The sequence below is a fragment of the Mizuhopecten yessoensis genome, unplaced genomic scaffold (assembly GCF_002113885.1).
Source record: "Mizuhopecten yessoensis strain PY_sf001 unplaced genomic scaffold, ASM211388v2 scaffold9253, whole genome shotgun sequence".
NCBI classification, from domain to species: Eukaryota; Metazoa; Mollusca; class Bivalvia; order Pectinida; family Pectinidae; genus Mizuhopecten; species Mizuhopecten yessoensis.
This window is the reverse complement of record NW_018407955.1, coordinates 408,410-427,941: the sequence shown is the minus strand read 5'-3', so window position 1 is coordinate 427,941 and position 19,532 is coordinate 408,410. Positions and strand designations below refer to the sequence as shown.

The 19,532-nt window shown below is 36.5% G+C and overlaps 1 protein-coding gene across 2 annotated transcripts in view; it reads left to right on the top strand.

Moving 5' to 3' along the window:
• The first annotated feature begins 172 nt into the window (after positions 1–172).
• The window catches only part of LOC110457613 (brefeldin A-inhibited guanine nucleotide-exchange protein 3-like), a 40,194-nt gene continuing 20,834 nt past the window's right edge, over positions 173–19,532 (top strand). Inside the window, exons 1-14 of one of the 2 annotated variants that reach the window (XM_021508964.1) lie at positions 173–262; positions 3,939–4,107; positions 4,258–4,391; positions 5,349–5,483; positions 6,257–6,325; positions 11,562–11,604; positions 11,878–11,959; positions 12,331–12,441; positions 12,682–12,837; positions 13,475–13,607; positions 14,684–14,805; positions 15,073–15,245; positions 15,962–16,393; positions 16,851–17,026. In XM_021508964.1, coding sequence (XP_021364639.1) covers positions 4,023–4,107; positions 4,258–4,391; positions 5,349–5,483; positions 6,257–6,325; positions 11,562–11,604; positions 11,878–11,959; positions 12,331–12,441; positions 12,682–12,837; positions 13,475–13,607; positions 14,684–14,805; positions 15,073–15,245; positions 15,962–16,393; positions 16,851–17,026 — 1,851 coding nt within the window. In that variant the 5' untranslated portion in view covers positions 173–262; positions 3,939–4,022. Of the gene's footprint in view, positions 263–3,938; positions 4,108–4,257; positions 4,392–5,348; positions 5,484–6,256; positions 6,326–7,834; positions 7,986–11,561; positions 11,605–11,877; positions 11,960–12,330; positions 12,442–12,681; positions 12,838–13,474; positions 13,608–14,683; positions 14,806–15,072; positions 15,246–15,961; positions 16,394–16,850; positions 17,027–19,532 lie in introns of those variants that run through there. The other variant, XM_021508965.1, reaches the window with a different exon arrangement.

Genomic DNA, 19,532 nt, shown 5'->3' with positions numbered 1-19,532 from the left:
TATAATTTCTATTTTCGCCTTAACAACAAATGTAAGTGAGCTTTAAGGTATTTTACATTTAAATCTATGTTTTTCTCTAGCAAATTTCTAGCAGTGCTTATTTAATATCAGGAGATAGAAATCTATGTACGTGGGTGTTATTATTGACAAATTTGTAAGTGTGTAAGCGACCTAATTTGGAACTGTCGTGTTGTAAAAAAACGAAAAAAATGAGAAAGGCATATGTAGCTGACGTGTAAGTTGATTATTTGGAGAAAACAAGGTAAATATGTTGTTTCCCGATTGGAAAGCAAAAGAAAAGAAACCTTTTCAAAAATGTAATCAAATGGGACAGACATATGTTCATGAAACCGTGTTCTCCAGTTCTCAGCTTCAGCAGCTGTTCGCGACTGTGTGCACCTGTTGCACAGGCCTAGGGCTGTTTTCGTGTAAACGGTCAAACCGGCCAGGCCACTGTTATTCGTTTATTAAATAAGGTCGGTCCTAGTAATCTGATGCTGCTTTTAGGCGAGCCTTGCAAGGCCTGCATATATATATATACATATTTGCAGGTCCGCCAGGGTTTATACCCGAAATTGTTACATTTATAAACGGTCAAACCGGTTGTTCCGCATAAACGAACAGGCCCATGGTGTTTGAAATTCTGACTGTAAATTGAGATAAAAACCATGCTATAAAAAAAGTAGTAATACCCTTATGATTTTTATCTCAATTTACAGTCAGAATTTCAAAAACCTTTGCTTGTCGTAAATGTCAATGCACCAACCAAACCGGCATCGATGTAAACTGCGGGATTATTACCGATACAATGTAGACATATGTCAAATGAAAGGCCTCGGGCCATTTTCATTCATCATTTCTCACAGTTTGAATAGAGGAATTATAATTTTGCCAAGTGTAAATTATATATAGAGTGATCTAGTTACTATACTGTAGTACTAGTAACACTACTGTCAGTACTGATCTAAACATTTCAAAATAACGTTTTCAAAGATAATTGTCTACAATCATCATAGTTTGGTCAGATTGTTCTTACGAAATCAAAGTTTTAGCTTTTTGTTTTCATGTGTATCGCTTTTCTATGATTTAGATTAAACACTTATGATTTAGATCAGACGCTCTACCACTGAGCTAAAGGGAAATTCCCTCCAGTTCAAAGCTAGAAGGCGACCGTAATTCTATGTACAGTTAAAATCTGCCACACTACTCTGCCCTATTTAAATTTGTTCACCCTCAAACAACACAACCCAGGTTCTAACTCCAAGCTGTCACCACAGGGAGGGCCACAAACACCATTTGTAATTAACAGGAAAGAGAATAGTATGCTCCTAATTTGGATTGAACCTGCGATCCTATACTTCCTAGTCAGACGCTCTACCACTGAGCTAAAGGGAAATTCCCTCTAGCTAGAAGGTGACTGTAATCCTATGCAAAATTAAAATCTACCTCACATACAAAAGTAACACATTGTTTCTGTTAACACTGATACTGTATTGCTACTTAAACAATGATTATAAATATCACTAATATACCTCACACAAATAATAACAACAATTTACAACATTTGTATAACGCCCTATATAATTTGTAAGCACTTTACATCATATGGATAATAGTATTAGTTATAAAATTGTTCAACAAAAAGGCTAGCACTCATCATTTTATATTAAGCAAGAAGATAGTCATCTCAATGTGCACATAAATGAATAAATAAAAGGTGGTATTTACATGACGTCTATGCAAAGAGCCTAGAATGCAGACATAAAGAGGTGAATTTTTATGACCTTTTTTAATTTGGCCAGGGTATTTTACTTTCTAAAAGCAGATGGTATGCTATTCCACACCAAAATTTTGTACTGCGACCTGTATCGTACAGGTAACCAGTGCAATGAATATAGCACAGGTGTGATGTGCTTTTGAGTACGAGTAACCAGATGTGCTGCAGTGGTCTGGACCCTCTGCATATGACTAGTTAGTTTGTCGGATATACCACAAAGCACGGCATTACCATAATCCAACCGAGAGGTAACAAGTGAATGCACCAAAATCTTGCATGCACCTGCAGTTATAAACTGCTAGATACAGCCGATGTTCCTGATCTGGTAGTAAAAGGATTTGGCAATAGCGTTCACTTGTTTCTCCATGTTCAGTGTACCTTTGAAATATACCCTCAGGTTTTTAACAGCTGGGTCAGTCTCAATAGTTCTGGCACTGACCTTGAGCTGGAGAGTCATTGGGGAAAAGACGATTAGTTTCATCTTTTCCTGATTAAGCTTCAGCATGTTGGCGTTCATCAAGGAACTCATGTCTTCCAGACAAGCTTCCAGATTTTCTGATGACAATGAACTCTTGGATGTGACCAACATTCACACTCAATTACACAAATACACAAAATATCAATTACATGCAAGGGCGGATCTAGGAAAATTGATCTTTATATATTATATACATAAATAAATAGCGCTAATAAATGGCAATAATAATTTGTATGAGAAAAATATTGATAATATAATTTAGATTAAATATCTAAAGAACCCGTGTCAAGCGTGATTTTGCTGATTGACTGTACGGTACCCTACACCAATCCAGTAAATCCGATAAACACACGTTTGACCAAGAAATACGTCTGTGGAAGAGGAAATGGAGCTAGAGCCTGACAGCGACACGACCATCCACGCTTCACGATGCACTGGAAACTACAAACAAGCACATGTACCCAAATATTCACACCATTTCTCAGTATCTTGCTCATAATGCCAGTGTCCAGTGCTACTGTTGAGCGAGGAAACTCTGCCTTGAAACACATCAAGACGTCGCTCAGGAGCAGCATGGGACAGAGCAGATTGTCGAACTTGACACTGATGTGTTCGTTCACAAAGACATACCACTATGTTACTCGCAGATTGTGAAACTAATTTTCAAGAAGTTCCCGAGACGAATGACAAGCGGAAATATGTTTTATGATTGAGTGACATATTTGCGCTTATGAGTGGGTTTGGGTGCATATGGACTTTGTATGGTTATATTATTGATTGTATCAAAAGTAGGGTGATCATATATATAATATATGCTGTACTCTTGTGTTACTGTATATATGTTATGTTGTATTTTGAACCCATGAACCGTAAGCCTCAAGTTAATTTTAAAAGTACTTGAACTTGAAGACAACTGCTTTAATTTTGAGACTCTCCTTAATGTTGATTTGCATTTCTCAAACCTCTGTTAAAATTATGGTATTATCACACTTATTTTTGTACGAATTTCCACTTCAGTATAATAATGTACCAGTTTCATAAGGATTAAAAAAAAACGAAATCGAGTTTCTTTTGATGTCTCGTTTTTCAACGGCTTCCAAAGTCGTGAAATGCTTTCAAAAACGAAAACTGTTCAACCAACAGTTTTTTATAATTACCAATAGATATAGCGATTTTCAAAAACGAAAATTAATCCATTTTTTTTATAGAGGTAAATTAAAGTAGATTAGAAGTGCATTCAGCAATAACATACAAAGGAATTACGCAACTGTGTGGTAGTCATGAATATACGGAAGTGTGCCAAGATGCTTAAAAAACATCACATTAAAACTGAAAAAAAGAGACTTTACAGGGTAATATACACCAATCTGAGACCAGATAATTTGTTGATTTCATGATGGAAAAGTACTGAAATGCAACCTCCGGCCATCGACATATTCAAAAAAATCAGGGGGAGACCCCCCGTACCCCCCTTACCGTTGGGCGGCCTGTGGCCGCCCGCATCGCCTGCGGCGCTCCACCGCGCTGCGCTCGGCGAACACTTTTACCGGGAGCGCGCCCCCCCGTTCAAAACATCCTGTATCCGCCCCTGACATGTACATATACTTTCTGTAATTTGATGACTTTAGTGCCAAATATGAAATATCCTTGATTAATTGATTTATTACTGTAAAACTATTTCAGGTGTACTTGAGACATGGCAATTGTACAAAGGTAGAATTTGTGCTGCTAGAGATATCCAGTAACTCATTTTAAGACATCTTCACAATGGAGGATCTCTTAACACAGCTGATGAAAGATGCCTCGTCTCAGAAGCATGCAGGAATCAGGAAAGCATCACAGACAGCTCTGGGTAAATAGCAAACATTCTGTGACTCCTCAATGCAAACACACCAAATATTGGCTAAAACCAAATGTATGCATGTACTCTGTGTCGTTTGTACTTAATATAAGGTAAAAATGTATGTGTTATTTGTGAATATATCTGATAGTTTTGTTTCAGACTTATTGGAGAATCCCACTTTGATAACACAGACTCCTGCATACATCTTAAGAGAAAAGTGCTTAGAACCATTACAACTGGCGTTAGAATCTAAAACAAAGAAGTTAGCAACATATGCAATTGGAGGAATACAGGTAAAATGTACATTATGTCTCTACCATTTTATGAGTGACACATGGCATATCTTCCTAAATCATAGTCATTGCACACTATTGACTTAATTCCCTTACAGATTTTGATCAAACTTTATACAAAAGTTCAGTTTGAGAACACATCCAATGTGTTCTGTTTCAAGGTTCAAGTATCATGCTTACAGTACATGTTGCTATTTATGGAAAAGAACAAATAATGGGTCAAAGGTAAAATCACTTTAAGTAGTGTTTTGCTTTCCTTTGCCATAAGTTTTGAATGGCTCCATATCTTTTTTATGAGGCACGGTAGTCTAGTGGTAGGACGCCGGGCTCATGACTGACATGGTTGGGCAGTGCTAGAAATGTAGAATACTAGCTGTGAGCGCCGAAATGGCAGCACCGGCTGTATGCTCCCAAAGGAGTTGAAAAAGATATTGGCTGGTTGCAAGGGCCCTATAACCACGGATAATAATTTGTGAACCGCTTTGAGACAACCTACGAACTAGATTGTGATAAAACGGTATATAAGAACCTCAAATTATAATTATATTATTATTGTTATGAATCTTCATATATGGATGTATCATGACTGAATGATGTGTCACATCCTGAGTCAATACTTCACAGCAGAGGTCAACTAAAGGTTAAATCATTGTGAGCATTTTGGTGCATTTTATGACAAATCAGTGTGTGTTCTTGTAGCAAACATGTGTTGCACTCAGAACTTCATTGTGATTATTATTTCAGGTTCTCTGTTTTGTTATTCAAGATATGGAATTGCCATTGTATATCTGTATGGTGAAAGCATCAGTGTGGATTTTATCACTTTAAGACATCAATTAATTTGTCTTCTTTTTCATTCTTTTAATCCTGTACGATGCAATTTATTTATGTAAAAATGGCTACAAATAATGTCAGTTCATACATATGTAATATTTATAACAATTTTGGCATTTCCAGCAAATACTGAAGGATGAGAAATTCCAGTCGAGTATGGAGAGTGACAAGGAGGAACACTGGATGCCCATCCAGATCCTCAACACAGTATTCAGCACACCCTCCCTACCCGAGGACACCCAGGTGGAGATTATGAAGGTATATCTCAAAAGGCTTTGGCAGAATTGTTCCAGCATGGTTTTCTGGCCACAATTGTTCATGTTTTAGATAGAAGATTGTTTCTGCTGATTTTTGGCATTTGTAAGGATTATTATGATGATTTCTTCTGCCCTGAATTAGCTTAAGTCAAGATAATGAAAATACATGTATGTAGTGTATTGTGAATGAGATAATGTTGTTTTTATTTTCATGATTTTAAAAACCCATCATGATGATTTGTGGGCTGTATCAGATCATGAAATGAAATACATGGATAAAGGACTACTATTGAACCCTCCCAAAGTACAGCACTATTTCAAGTGATATTTGGTACACAAAATCCTTACATTGATGGGTGTGTTAATAATGTATATAAATTAGAGATTCCTCACCTATTTTTGGGGTAATGCCCCATTATTTTAAAACTCTTGAAAGAACTATTCCTAGTGTTCTTGGCACAGGCGAAGGGTGTTAGTCTGCCATTCTTGTGACTGTTTAGTGAACAATGTAAAAGGAATGGATAACAGGCTGAATAGTATTTTGACAATGACAACAATTGTGATAGATATACTATGCACTATGCAGTGTCTTTGCTATGAAAATGTTGCATGAAAATTGATCCACTATTGATTAAGAATTATCAGAATACATGTAATGCTGATTAAGCTAAAGTGAGGTTTCCTAATCTAGATGGTCTATAACAGTGACAGAATGATGCTTACACCCTATATAGATAAATAAACACTGTGTTACTTTTGCATCCTCTGTTGTAGTTGCTACTAAAGATGACATTTTCCACGGCTTGGTGTATGAATGCAGGAGTTATCACTAAAGTGTCCCAGGTAAATGATATTCTTAACAAACAATTTCTTTAGTGGGTGTTTATATTATCCAGTAAATTTCTGCTTCAGGTTAATGGGAATTTTGTATGTTCATGTAGTTAAATCAGATAATTGCATACAACTTTTTTCTGGTATGGTGGTCTGATCAGTGAAAGCCTGCAGGTAGCACTCTTTCTTGTATCAGTATTCTTTCTAAAAACGATGAAAGAAAAAGATCTTTTTCTTTTAATTGTAAAGATGTATTAACTCATTCACCCCTAAGGACTCAATTGAACTCTTCCAATTCAAAGGTTGAAATAGTTCATTATGAAATTTCAGGGGTGAATAAGTTAATATAATGCTTACTTCAGATGATGGCTGCAATTTTCTTACATTTATAACTAATACTAATTATAAGTTCAGGTATTGTATGGTTCTTCAAGAAATGTATGATAAGTGAATTTATAAAAGAACTGATTAGAAATGTAGTGAGCACGCAGATCAGTACAAAATTAACGATATATATGATCAATAAACATTAGATTAAATATATTTTAACTAATAATTGAAAATAAACAGTAATTACAACACTGATGTGTATATTATATACCCAGAATATACAAAATCATCAGGTTGCACACACATATACACTCATGTACTATAGAACAGATTAAGTAAACACATTTTCATGTTTTATACTAAGAGAGGTACATGTATTTCACAAAAGCATTCTTATAATGTTGTACACATGTTTAAAGCACATTCTACATGCATTCCCAAAACATAGTACACATCTGTTATCAGTGTATTGTTCAACATTCCCTATTTTATTGTACATGTGTTTCCATTATAATGTTGTACACATGTTTAAAGCACATTCTACATGTATTCCCAAAACATAGTACACATCTGTTATCAGTGTATTGTTCAACATTCCCATTTATATTGTAAATGTGTTTCCATTATAATGTACACATGTGTTTCCAGTGTATTTTGTTCCCAGTACAATATAAATGCACTCACAGAATACTATGTATAGCGTTTCCAGAATGTAGCACACATGTATTTTAAGTGAACGGTACACATGAGTTCCAGGTATGTTGTACATGTGGCGAGTTTTGTAAATGTGTGTGCCATGTGTTGACAGGTGTACATAGACACCTACATGGCTAGCACCCACAGTGTGCGAGGGGCGGTGAAGGCTGCCCTCACAAAGCTGTTGAGCAGTTTTACAGAAAAGCTCCAACAGGGGCAGAATGTAGCACACATGTATTTTAAGTGAACGGTACACATGAGTAACAGGTATGTTGTACATGTGGCGAGTTTTGTAAATGTGTGTGCCATGTGTTGACAGGTCTACATAGACACATACATGGCTAGCACCCACAGTGTGCGAGGGGCGGTGAAGGCTGCCCTCACACAGCTGTTGAGCAGTTTTACAGAAAAGCTCCAACAGGGGCAGAATGTAGCACACATGTATTTTAAGTGAACGGTACACATGAGTAACAGGTATGTTGTACATGTGGCGAGTTGTGTAAATGTATGTGCCATGTGTTGACAGGTCTACATAGACACATACATGGCTAGCACCCACAGTGTGCGAGGGGCGGTGAAGGCTGCCCTCACACAGCTGTTGAGCAGTTTTACAGAGAAGCTCCAACAGGGGCACAATGATGAGGTGGTAAGATTACACATCGTCTCTGCACGCTTTGTGTAATTTGTGTGGTTTTAATTTACTTTTATTATTTAACTATTTATCCAGAGCTGCATCTTGTGTTTTTAGTTTTTAGTTTATTTTACACTGTTCTTCCCAGGACTTGTCATAGTTTTAACAAAAATATAACTATTTTGATGCAAAAGCTATTAATGCAATTTGTGTTTTGTTATATAAAGAACCTTTTTCTTAATACATTCTATCAAATATGTACTTTGTGTCAAAAAAACCCACTTTGTAAAATGATGCATGATTTTGTTTTTCCTATACCAGTTACAAGTATATCCAATAGTTGCATGCAGAATACACACTACAGGAGCCTGGGGAGAACTCTGATTTCATTAAGATGTTGGATAATTAATTATTATTTATTGCTTATGCTCAACATGATTGTTACAGTTCATGCATACAAATTTCCAGGTAAATTCATCTTTATATATATTTTTTCATCCTAGACAAAATCTCCTTGTATTGCATTTGTCTTTAACATAACATCATAAGGTAGTATACATAACTATCTTATAATACATTTAACATTCATAATTAGTATTTATCTTTCATTTTGTTCCTTAACAACCTTCACATGAAAGCTTGGTAATTTAATGTGTAATAAGTATAACTTTTCTTTGAATTACAATTATACTGTTTATGCTAGGGTATGCTAAGTATTTGATTGATTAGTGGGAATAATTTCCTTCAACCAAATCAACTTTCAAATTATATTCAAATAGCCTCCTACGGCTTACACGTGTTCTTAAAGTTTGTATCTCATTTTAGTTATTAAAATATTTTAAGAATAAAATCTGGTTGTTGACTTGACTTTAACAAAAAAAAATATCACATTGTATATCCCAGATAGTAATACAATGTATATATCTGAAACAATTGTTGTAAGTCACAAGAAAATTAATCTTTGGGTTGCAAGGGTCTCAAAAATATGTCATCTGCACCACTCGCACTCTGCATACTTCTGGATTAGCCCTCAGCCTTAAGATAACATTTTAATACACTTCACAATCCTTAAGTACTGTCATAATAAATTTGTCTGTTTATTTATTTAAATTGGAAGTTTTTATCACTTCTCTTGTTAAGCACACACTATCACATTGTCCTGACAAAACCTCTATTTGTGTTGGAGTTTACCATTGTTTCCGTTACGGATCAAGATTGAATTGTAACAATCATGAAGAATGCATTTTGATATTTACTCTATTAATGTTTTCACGAAATGCCTCACACTACTAATTCATGTCTAAGTAACCTTAACTTAATACGCTTTAAATGTTTTCAGGCTTACTTGCAGTGCTTAGAATTGTGTATTTCTTTAGTTTGTATGGAATGAATTTTGAAGATTCGTTCATTTTAATGTAACTTCTTTGTAAAATAACCTCTTTGTGTAATTAAGAAATGTTTTTGATGTCTAGTAGTACATTTAGTAAACTCAGCATAGTATAAATATATATATGTCAGTTTGCTTGAAAACAGCTGTATGCTTTATCACAACTTTTATTATAATCTCCATTTTTCGATTGTTGTAATTCATATATTGACATTACATTATAAATACTGGTATATATATGAAAAGGATATAAGTTATACTACTCAGTAAGAACTGAATGAGTTCCAGATTATAAAGGATCATACTGTCACATTGCACCACACGCCTCTCCTGTATGTATTCACAAAGACGTTTTGGGCACTTTATCAATCAGACTGATCATAACTTGTCGTTAGGTCAGGATAAAGTCAGTTTGGTTACATTACATATATACAATGTCTGGGATAAAATTGATGATGAAAATATTATGCCATGATAAATGGACCTTATGTTACTTGGTAGTGTCCTATGTTGAATAAAACGTTTTTTACAGGCGATAGAATCTTCCCCTACCCTGAGGGTGTGACAGAGAAATCTCAAACCCGAGGGGGGATGTTTTTTGGTTGTCTAGAGCCTCGGGTTAGACAACAACAAAAATCACCCCCAGAGGGTTGGAGATTTCTCTGTTACACCCTTAAGGTAGGGGAGGATTATGTTTCTCCCATCCTATTATGCCGGTCACAACTCCACCGATAGTAGCGTAAACAAAAACACATGTGGGGTATGAATATTGTTATTAACATTTGATGACATCACAATTACCGGTGACGCATTTTATTGACGTCACAATTGAACACTGCACGAGGCTATCTCCCCTTAGGGGGTGACAAGCTGATCTTTCCCGGCTAAAACGGGAGACACACCTGTGAAGGGTTGGAGAAATGTACACCTACCGGTGATAGAAAAATCAGGCATCACTCTCTAAGCATTATCAGATTACAGAATATTACAGTAACACTTCAATATATACAATGGGTATTATGGTACAATGATTTTTTTTTTAAATCACAAATGGATAAGTGTATGGATACAGTTTGTCATCTTAAACTTCTTCCAAAGTATACGTAGTAAGTCTATATGTTTGTTTGCATATATTTGTATTTCTTGACCCAAGTTTCTTTAATTTTCCTTTATATAGCTTCAGTTGATTCCTTTTCTTTACTTGAAAGCATACTTTTCCTATGGGGAAAGTTAAGGAAAACATCTGAATTAAGTTATTTAAAACAAAAACTAATCCAGGAAGTCCTTTTCCTACTAATTTCTGTCCATCAGGTCATTTGACCTGCATCTTGCATAATTTCTGCAATAGGCTAGAGATGGTTCAATCATCATTTAGTCATATATATATGTTCATGTTTTTTATTTCAGAGTTTTTTATGTATCTTCTTTCTTTTTGTTCACATTTATACCATATTGATCATTCAGATATATACTGAAAACATGGGATAAAAACGCAGATTTTTTTTGAAAATGAAAAATATTTCTGTTATTTCAGTAGTAGTGATGTATACTTTTAGAATTATTTTCAGTAAGATACTAATACTGAATGGGTACATGTAACTGACTAGCATGTTATGATGAGTGGGTGGAGTACATATATTGTATAATCATAGCACTCTCAGTTGACGTTGGCTGTATTTTCGGTGTGTATGGGCATCATAACATGTAAAATGGGATATGTGGTACATTAATGTTAATTTACAAAGCTAGCATGTGATTTCGTCATATATTCTGCATCCAGACCATATAAGATACAGTAACTTCATAAATATAGACATATGTTTAATCTAAAACTATGTCAAGGTTCTTATGATATACATGGTGTCATGTACAGGAAAACTTCGAGCATCAAAAAGACAACAAAATACAATGAGAGGCTAACTATATTATATTTTTAATTCCAATTGATATCAAAGTGTTGGATTTAATGTTAATGTATAAAAGATAGCTTGTTTTCTTTAAAATAATAATGATTTTTAATTATGTATTGTTCAAGATAGTAGCAATATGGGTTGTGAGCTTTATTTAAGAAAGAAGTGAAAACAAGTCTGTATAATATACATTTATCAGCTGATTTAAATTTATGCTTATTCATAATCACTTTCTTTATTATTTTTATTTTGAAGCTCATTATTTTGGCTAATGCAAGTTTGTTATAATTTTAGACCAAGGAGAGAAATGATGTGCTTGCTGACTTCATGGCCAAAGGTTTGTTTCCAGAATGTGTCAATAATAGTGTTTCTTTTCCCATGTTTTGTCCTTTAGAAAGCAACATTCAATTGTCAAGACAGGTACAATGACCTCATCTGAAACCATTTGCTCATGATAAATTTGTCTAGTCAGACAGATATAAGTTTTTTAGGAGTTTGAAGGATAAACAAAAGTAACATTGGAGGAAATTAATAGTGTATGATGGCTCAAGGTATGCAATACAGTACGTATCTGATAATGATAATTTATTTGTTCTGTGATTACTTTCAGACACACCAAGCTATGAAAGTCTGTTTAAAGATGTGGTTGCCATACTCAAGTTCTTCACAGCTAAACTGGAACAGGCACCCAGGTGGGAGCAGTTCTTATACATTTGTATGCTATGCCTGTTTAACAAAAAACCAATCAAGCAAAGAGTGCAAATGACCGATGTCTTGACTTTAAACTTCTGAAAACAACTCTCTAAGCCACAATATGCCAAGACAGTAAAGTCGGCTGTCAGAAAATATTACAACATTTTGTTTAACTAGCACTCTAATACTGCAGGACTGGTAATATGTCCACTTATCAGATAAGATTATTTTATATCTTTTTCAATCACCAAAATGTTCCTTCCATGGTCGACAGTCTGTATAAAAATTATTGGTTATGAAATAGGAGTATAAGTTATGCTATATCTGTGTTAACTATGTATAGGTAATACACTGTATTACTGTCTTTCAGTTCCAATCAGACTCGCCAGTCTATACCACTCCTCCTGGAGGGGGTCTATACTGTCATCTCCAACTCACCAGTCTCCATCAGGGAATACAAACCTTTCCAGGAAGTCCTCTGGTAAGTTTCAGTTTGGAAACACAAGCCTCTCCAGGAAGTCTTTGTTGGTGCAAATATGGGAGCACCAACATTTTCAGGAAATAGTCCAAAGTTGTTTTTAGCTCAAAACTTACATTGAATCTCCTTATAACTTTCCATAGAATGTCTTATAGCTATTAGTGTTAGCCTATTTTCTAAATAGTTCATATATCTTTAGCTTCTTTTCCTATTGTTACCCTTTAGTATGTTTTCTTAATCTAGGAAGTTCCTGTGTCCATGCCTGATATCACTACTGGGCACTCCCAAGTCAGAGAGGAGTGCCGTCATTCCCAAATCTCTGGAGGATTTAGGGAGAGGCTCTGGTTGTTCCCTAACTGCCCCAAACCTCCAGGTGTCCACTGCCAAGACCATTTATAGGTAACTGTTAGCCAGCAAAATTTCATCTAGTAATCACTCAAATCACTCTAAAGTCATGCAGGTATTTAATAATTATCACTATGTCTAGTTGATTTGTGTTAATATGCACTTCTGACACTGAATCGAACCATTCACATGTTATCTAGATAAATTAGGAAACAAAGCCTCATGATTTTCAATCCTTCTTTTGAGTATATTATAAAACTTTTATAAGATATACCGTATTGAACAGTTTATAAGATATACCTTATTGAATAGTTTAATGATGATCCCAATCTAATAAGTTCTACAAATCAATAGACAATTTGGTTTCAGAAGAAGCAGAAAAAAATGAGTTACATTAGTATCAAGAAACATGTCTTTTAGATTATGAAGTGTCTGGAATGGTCAGGCCAGAAATTGAATGTACATATGGTGTTGTCTAATAGGGAAAGTAGAATCTGACACCAAGGAGGAGGTCAGCTGTTAATAGAAATGTCCATAATGGGTAAACGAGGATATCACAACTAATGAGTTACATTGTGTATGGAATGTTCTGATGATTGTGATCATTGAATGGTGTATGATATGTTGTAATGACCATTGAATGGTTTAAAGTATGTTTTAATCATCACTAATTGGTAAATGACATGTTCAGTATTGCAGTTCGTCTAGTGGACCTGATGGGCCCTGTGACATCACTGCGACCAGTGCTGGAGTCCTTGTTCCACCGAATGTTACTGTACCCACCCCCTCAGCACAGGCTGGATGCACTTAAGGCTGTCAAGGAGGTACACAATAATTAATTACTTATCAGCAAATAAATGTTTATTTTTACATTCATGATGAGCACATTTGGTGAAAAATACTTTAAGGAAGATTAATAAATTTAAATAAAATATTTATTTCCTTTAATATTTAAATTTAGACTAAATTATATTTTATTGATATGATGCTTACTTGAATTTGAACATTATAATATGGTAAGGCTAATAATGCATGGTACATTTTTCATTTCTAGTCACAGTTTTATATTAAGGATTGTCTGTATGTGTTATATTAAACATTCATATTTACATTTGCTCTGCATCTTTCAATTGCAATGCATTGAGAAGGCAAATGTTGTTGTGAGACTATAACAGCATTTGTTATTTTAACATCATCATTCTATATTGTGACGTCATCAATCTCTATTGTAACATCATCGTTATATTAAACATTCATATTTACATTTGCTCTGCATCTTTCAATTGCAATGCATTGAGAAGGCAAATGTTGTTGTGAGACTACAACAGCATTTGCTATTTTAACATCATCATTCTATATTGTGACGTCATCAATCTCTATTGTGACATCATCAATCTCTATTGCGACATCATCAATCTCTATTGTAACATCATCAATCTCTATTTTAACATCATCATTCTCTATTGTAACATCATCAATCTCTATTGTAACATCATCAATCTCTATTGTAACCTCATCAATCTCTATTGTAACATCATCAATCTCTATTGTAACATCATCAATCTCAATTGTGACATCATCAATCTCTTTGTTGTCGAGACTTAACTTGCTGTTTCGAAGACCTGTTCGAAATAACTAAATAAAGCGTAACTACTCTACCAAAATGTAAATATAAATAATGAATGTTTTAGCAAATATTGTTATGGTCATTTAACACACATTTCTATTGCTGACAAACTTACATAAAGCTCTGCCAGGCTTTATTAAGTTTGTCATCAATAACAATGTGTGTTATAGGACCATAACAACATTTCCTAAAATATTCATTGCTTAAATAATTTACCTACTGATTGTATTGATATAGTGTTGATTTATGACATGAACTTTATTTTGTGTCCAGTTGCTGAAGACTCCAGAAGGCCTGTACAAGTTAGCGTGTCCATTGTTTGATCAGGAATCGCAGGACGGTGACCTGAAATCTGGGACAAAGAACCCAAACTCTGATATTGCCTTACTCAAGTTGTAAGTATACGTATATGCAAACCTCTTATTGTTTCAACTTTTTATTTATGCATATTTGAGTTCATGACAGTGATAAACTAAAACTTGTCTTAATGCAGTCAGTGTGGCAAGTTTGCTTGTTTTAAACCTTCTGACTTCCTGTATTGTATTTGAAGGTAGACATGGTTTAGTGGAAAACCTTTTTAAAGATGATTTTTTTGTGTCATTATTTTTTACTCTTTTTGTATAAAATAATGTTTCAAAAAATGTGTTGATGTATTTGGACAGAATTGTGGATGCACTACAGGAGAGCTGTCACTGTAATGACTCAGCAGTGTGTATCACCAGTGTCACCTGTGTAGATGTCATGCTTGGCGCCCTAGAACAGGTGTGTAAGGGAGTGGGCATGACGGACAAAGTCTGCAAGTCTATCACCAAATACCACACTGCTCTGGAAAGAGGTAATTATTAAAAGGTTTTGATTGATTTTGATTTGATTAAAAAAAAAAAAAAAAAAATTAAGAAAGTAACCAACACAAAATATTACCATTGTACTTGGTATTGCCTAAGTACACACTGTTTACTGTCACAGTGTGGGATCAAGCTTTTATCAATTTGATTGTTGATCCACTTCAATAGAAAAATACATGAAACTGGACCACATATTAAATCATAATTTAACAAGCAATACATAATTTATTACATCCCTATATGGTTTCAATTCATGTAGATTGTGTGTCTAATCTCAGTAACTAATGAATATTTATGCATTCTATATAATTATTCAAGCACATGTAAATAATTTTGTTTTTCAGTATCAATAAGTCAAATACAGCATTAACATAAACTTTTGGACTATGAATAAATGAAAAAGAATGTACTGGACTTGAAATTGAAACAATCCTAGATAGTATTTATGGGCTATTACAAAAATGTACTTGATATTAAGGATAGAAACACTAATAGAACAATTTGAAAAACAATCACATTATTTTTCTAAAAAACTTTAGGACCATTCAGATATGTTAAGTTTGTACTTTATGTGGTAAATCATATAAGCTAAAACTCAAAATGATCCCTTAATAGTTAAACAAGAAATCAGTTTGAAATTTTGTTGTTATTTTTATCTTCTTGATAATTAAGAAGCTTCAAGGTGAAGACCTTTTTTCCTTTATAGAATTTTCTAGGTCAGACAGTTTGACGATGTCAGAGACAGATGCTCGAGAGTACAGTTACCGAGGCAGTGTTTCAGAGCCTCGTGTTGAGGCGAGTGACAGTGAAGATACAGATACTGATGTGGAGGACATGAATGCTCCTAATCATACAGAGGGCAGTACTGATGTGTTCGTCACAGACCATAACAACTCCAACCCTACACTGTTACACCAGCGTAGCACTCGCCCAAACAGAAAGGAAAGCCAAAGTCTGATCAAAGATGAAATCCAGCGTCGTTACAAAACACTGGGTAGTGAGTATGAGATGGTGGAGCGACAGAACGCCCGACTATTCATTGCCGAGCTTAGTCGGACACTCCCCCACATTGCCAGAATGTATACAGTGTGTGAAGTGGATGAAGCTCTCCAGAACTTTTCTTCTAACTTCTGTTCAGGTGTGTACTTACACAGATTATTTTGTGACTTAATTTTTTAAATCAGGCTATACAAGGACCTGTAGCTAGTTTGTTATGATTATAAATGTAATTTCAGAGTAAAAAGGATCTATTTCCCTATTATTTCAGGATGTTTTGTTGAAAAAAATATTTACAAGTAAATTACATCTCCCAGTTTGACAAAATTTATATATTTTTGGCCTTATAACAGTACAAATTAGTAACCACAGAAAAAGGCGAATGGATAGATTTTTATTCTAAATGGCAATTATACAATTTCTTTAACATGATAAATGTACAGCTGTGTATGTCTTAGAAACAAAAAATTAAGTGGTTTTTTTTCATAATGGCTAATTAAAGAAGTTCTTTTTTGAACGCTTCATATGAAAGATAACACAGTGAGAGTGTTTACTAGGTAGTACACTGATAGTTGATTAAAGTTCTTGTTGTTCTCTAGCCTTGTATGACCAGCAGTACAAGTCATCCGAGGAAAATTCTTCATCATGTCAGATGGCCATACTGAATGCTGATGGTGTGTACGTCGCTACCATTACTGCTCTTCTCCTCAACCTCAAACTGGAAGTCGATGGTGCCTACAGCACAGCAGACAGTATGAGCTGTCCTCTGTCGGAGGTAAGGAACTGTGGCACAATAGAGAGTATTAGCTGTTCTCTGTCTGAGGTAAGGTAATGTGACACAACAGACAGTATTAGCTGTCCTCTGTCTGAGGTAAGGAACTGTGGCACAACAGACAGTATTAGCAGTCCTCTGTCAGAGGTAAGGAACTGTGGCACAACACAGAATATCTGTTGTCCTCTGTCAAAGGTAAGGTAATGTGGCACAACAGACAGTATTAGCAGTCCTCTGTCAGAGGTAAGGAACTGTGGCACAACACAGAGTATCTGTTGTCCTCTGTCAAAGGTAAGGTAATGTGGCACAACAGAGAGTATCAGCTGTCCTCTGTCTGAGGTAAGGTAATGTGACACAGGGGAGGTTATTAACTGTCCTCTGTTAGAGGTAAGATACTATGACACAGGTGAGGGTATCAGCTGTTCTCTGTCAGAGGTTAAGTACTGTAACACTGGAGGGTAAGGAACTGTGGCACAACACAGAATATCTGTTGTCCTCTGTCAAAGGTAAGGTAATGTGGCACAACAGACAGTATTAGCAGTCCTCTGTCAGAGGTAATGAGACACAGGGGAGGTTATTAGCTGTCCTCTGTCAGAGATAAGGGTAAGATACTATGACACAGGGAATGGTATCAGCTGTCCTCTTTCAGAGGTAAGGAACTGGGGCACAGCAGAGAGAATCAGCTGTCCTCTGTCTGAGGTAAGGAACTGTGGCACTGCAGACAGTATTAGCTGTCCTCTGTCTGAGGTAAGGTAATGCGACACAGGGGAGGTTATTAGCTGTCCTCTGTCTGAGGTGAGGTAATGTGACACAGGGGAGGTTATTAACTGTCCTCTGTTAGAGGTAAGATACTATGACACAGGAACTGTGGCACAACCCAGAGTATCAGCTGTCCTCTGACAGAGGTAAGGAACTGTGGCACAGCAGAGAGTATCAGATGTCCTCTGTCAGAGGTAAGGCACTGTGGCACAGCAGAGAGTATCAGCTGGCCTCTGTCAGAGGTAAGGCACTGTGGCACAGCAGAGAGTAGCAGCTGTCCTCTGTCAGAAGTAAGTTACTGTAATACAGGGGAGGGTATCAGCCGTCCTCTGTCAGAGGTAAGATACTATGACACAGGGAATGGTATCAGCTGTCCTCTTTCAGAGGTAAGGAACTGTGTCAGAGGGGAGGGTATCAGCTGTCCTCTGACAGAGGTAAGGAACTGTAATACAGGGGAGGGTATCAGTCGTCCTCTGTCAGAACTAAGGTACTGTAACACAGGTGAGGGTAAAAGCTGTCCTCTGTAAGAGGTAACGTAATGTGACACAGGGTAGGATCTCAGCTGTCCTCTGTCAGAGGGAAGGAACTGTGTCATAGGGGAGGGTATCAGCTGTCCTCTGTCAGAGGTAAGGAACTGTGGCACAGCAGAGAGTATCAGCTGTCCTCTGTCAGAGGTAAGGAACTGTGGCACGACAGACAGTATTAGCTGTCCTCTGTCAGAGGTAAGGAACTGTGGCACAACACAGAGTATCAGCTGTCCTCTATCAGAGGTAAAGAACTGTGGCCCTACAGACAGTATTAGCTGTCCTCTGTCAGAGGTAAGGAACTGTGGCACAACGCAGAGTATCAGCTGTCCTCTGTCAGAGGAAAGGTACTGTAACACAAGGGAGGGTAGCAGCCGTCCTCTGTCAGAGGTAAGGTACTGTAACACAGCGGAGAGTATCAACTGTCCTCTGTCTGAGGTAAGGTAATGTGACACAGGGGAGGGTACCAGTCGTCCTCTGTCAGAAGTCAGGTACTGTAACACAGGTGAGGGTAACAGCTGTCCTCTGTCAGAGGTAAAGAACTGTGGCACAACACAGAGTATCAGTTGTTCTCTGTCAGAGGTAAGATACTGTCACACAGGGGAGGGTATCAGCTCTGTCCTCTGTCAGAGGTAAGGACCTGTGGCACAACACAGAGTATCAGTTGTTCTCTGTCAGAGGTAAGGAACTGTTTCATAGGGGAGGGTATCAGCTGTCCTGTGTCAGAGGTAAGATACTGTGACACAGGGAATGGTATCAACTGTCCTCTGTCAGAGGTAAGGACCTGTGGCACAACACAGAGTATCAGCTGTCCTCTGTCTGAGGTAAGGAACTGTGGCACAACACAGAGCATCAGCTGTCCTCTATCAGAGGTAAAGAACTGTGTCCCTACAGACAGTATTAGCTGTCCTCTGTCAGAGGGAAGGAACTGTGGCACAACACAGAGGATCAGCTGTCCTCTGTCTGAGGTAAGGTAAGTGAGGAACTGTGGCACAACAGACAGTATTAGCTGTCCTCTGTCAGGGGTAAGGAACTGTGGCACAACACAGAGTATCAGTTGTTCTCTGTCAGAGGTAAGATACTGTCACACCGGGGAGGGTATCAGCTGTCCTTTGTCAGAGATAAGGTATTGTAACATAGGGGAAGGCATAGGCTTTAGTATCAGCTGTCCTCTGTCAGAGCTAAGATACTGTGACATAGGGGAGGCTATCAGCTGTCCTCTGTCA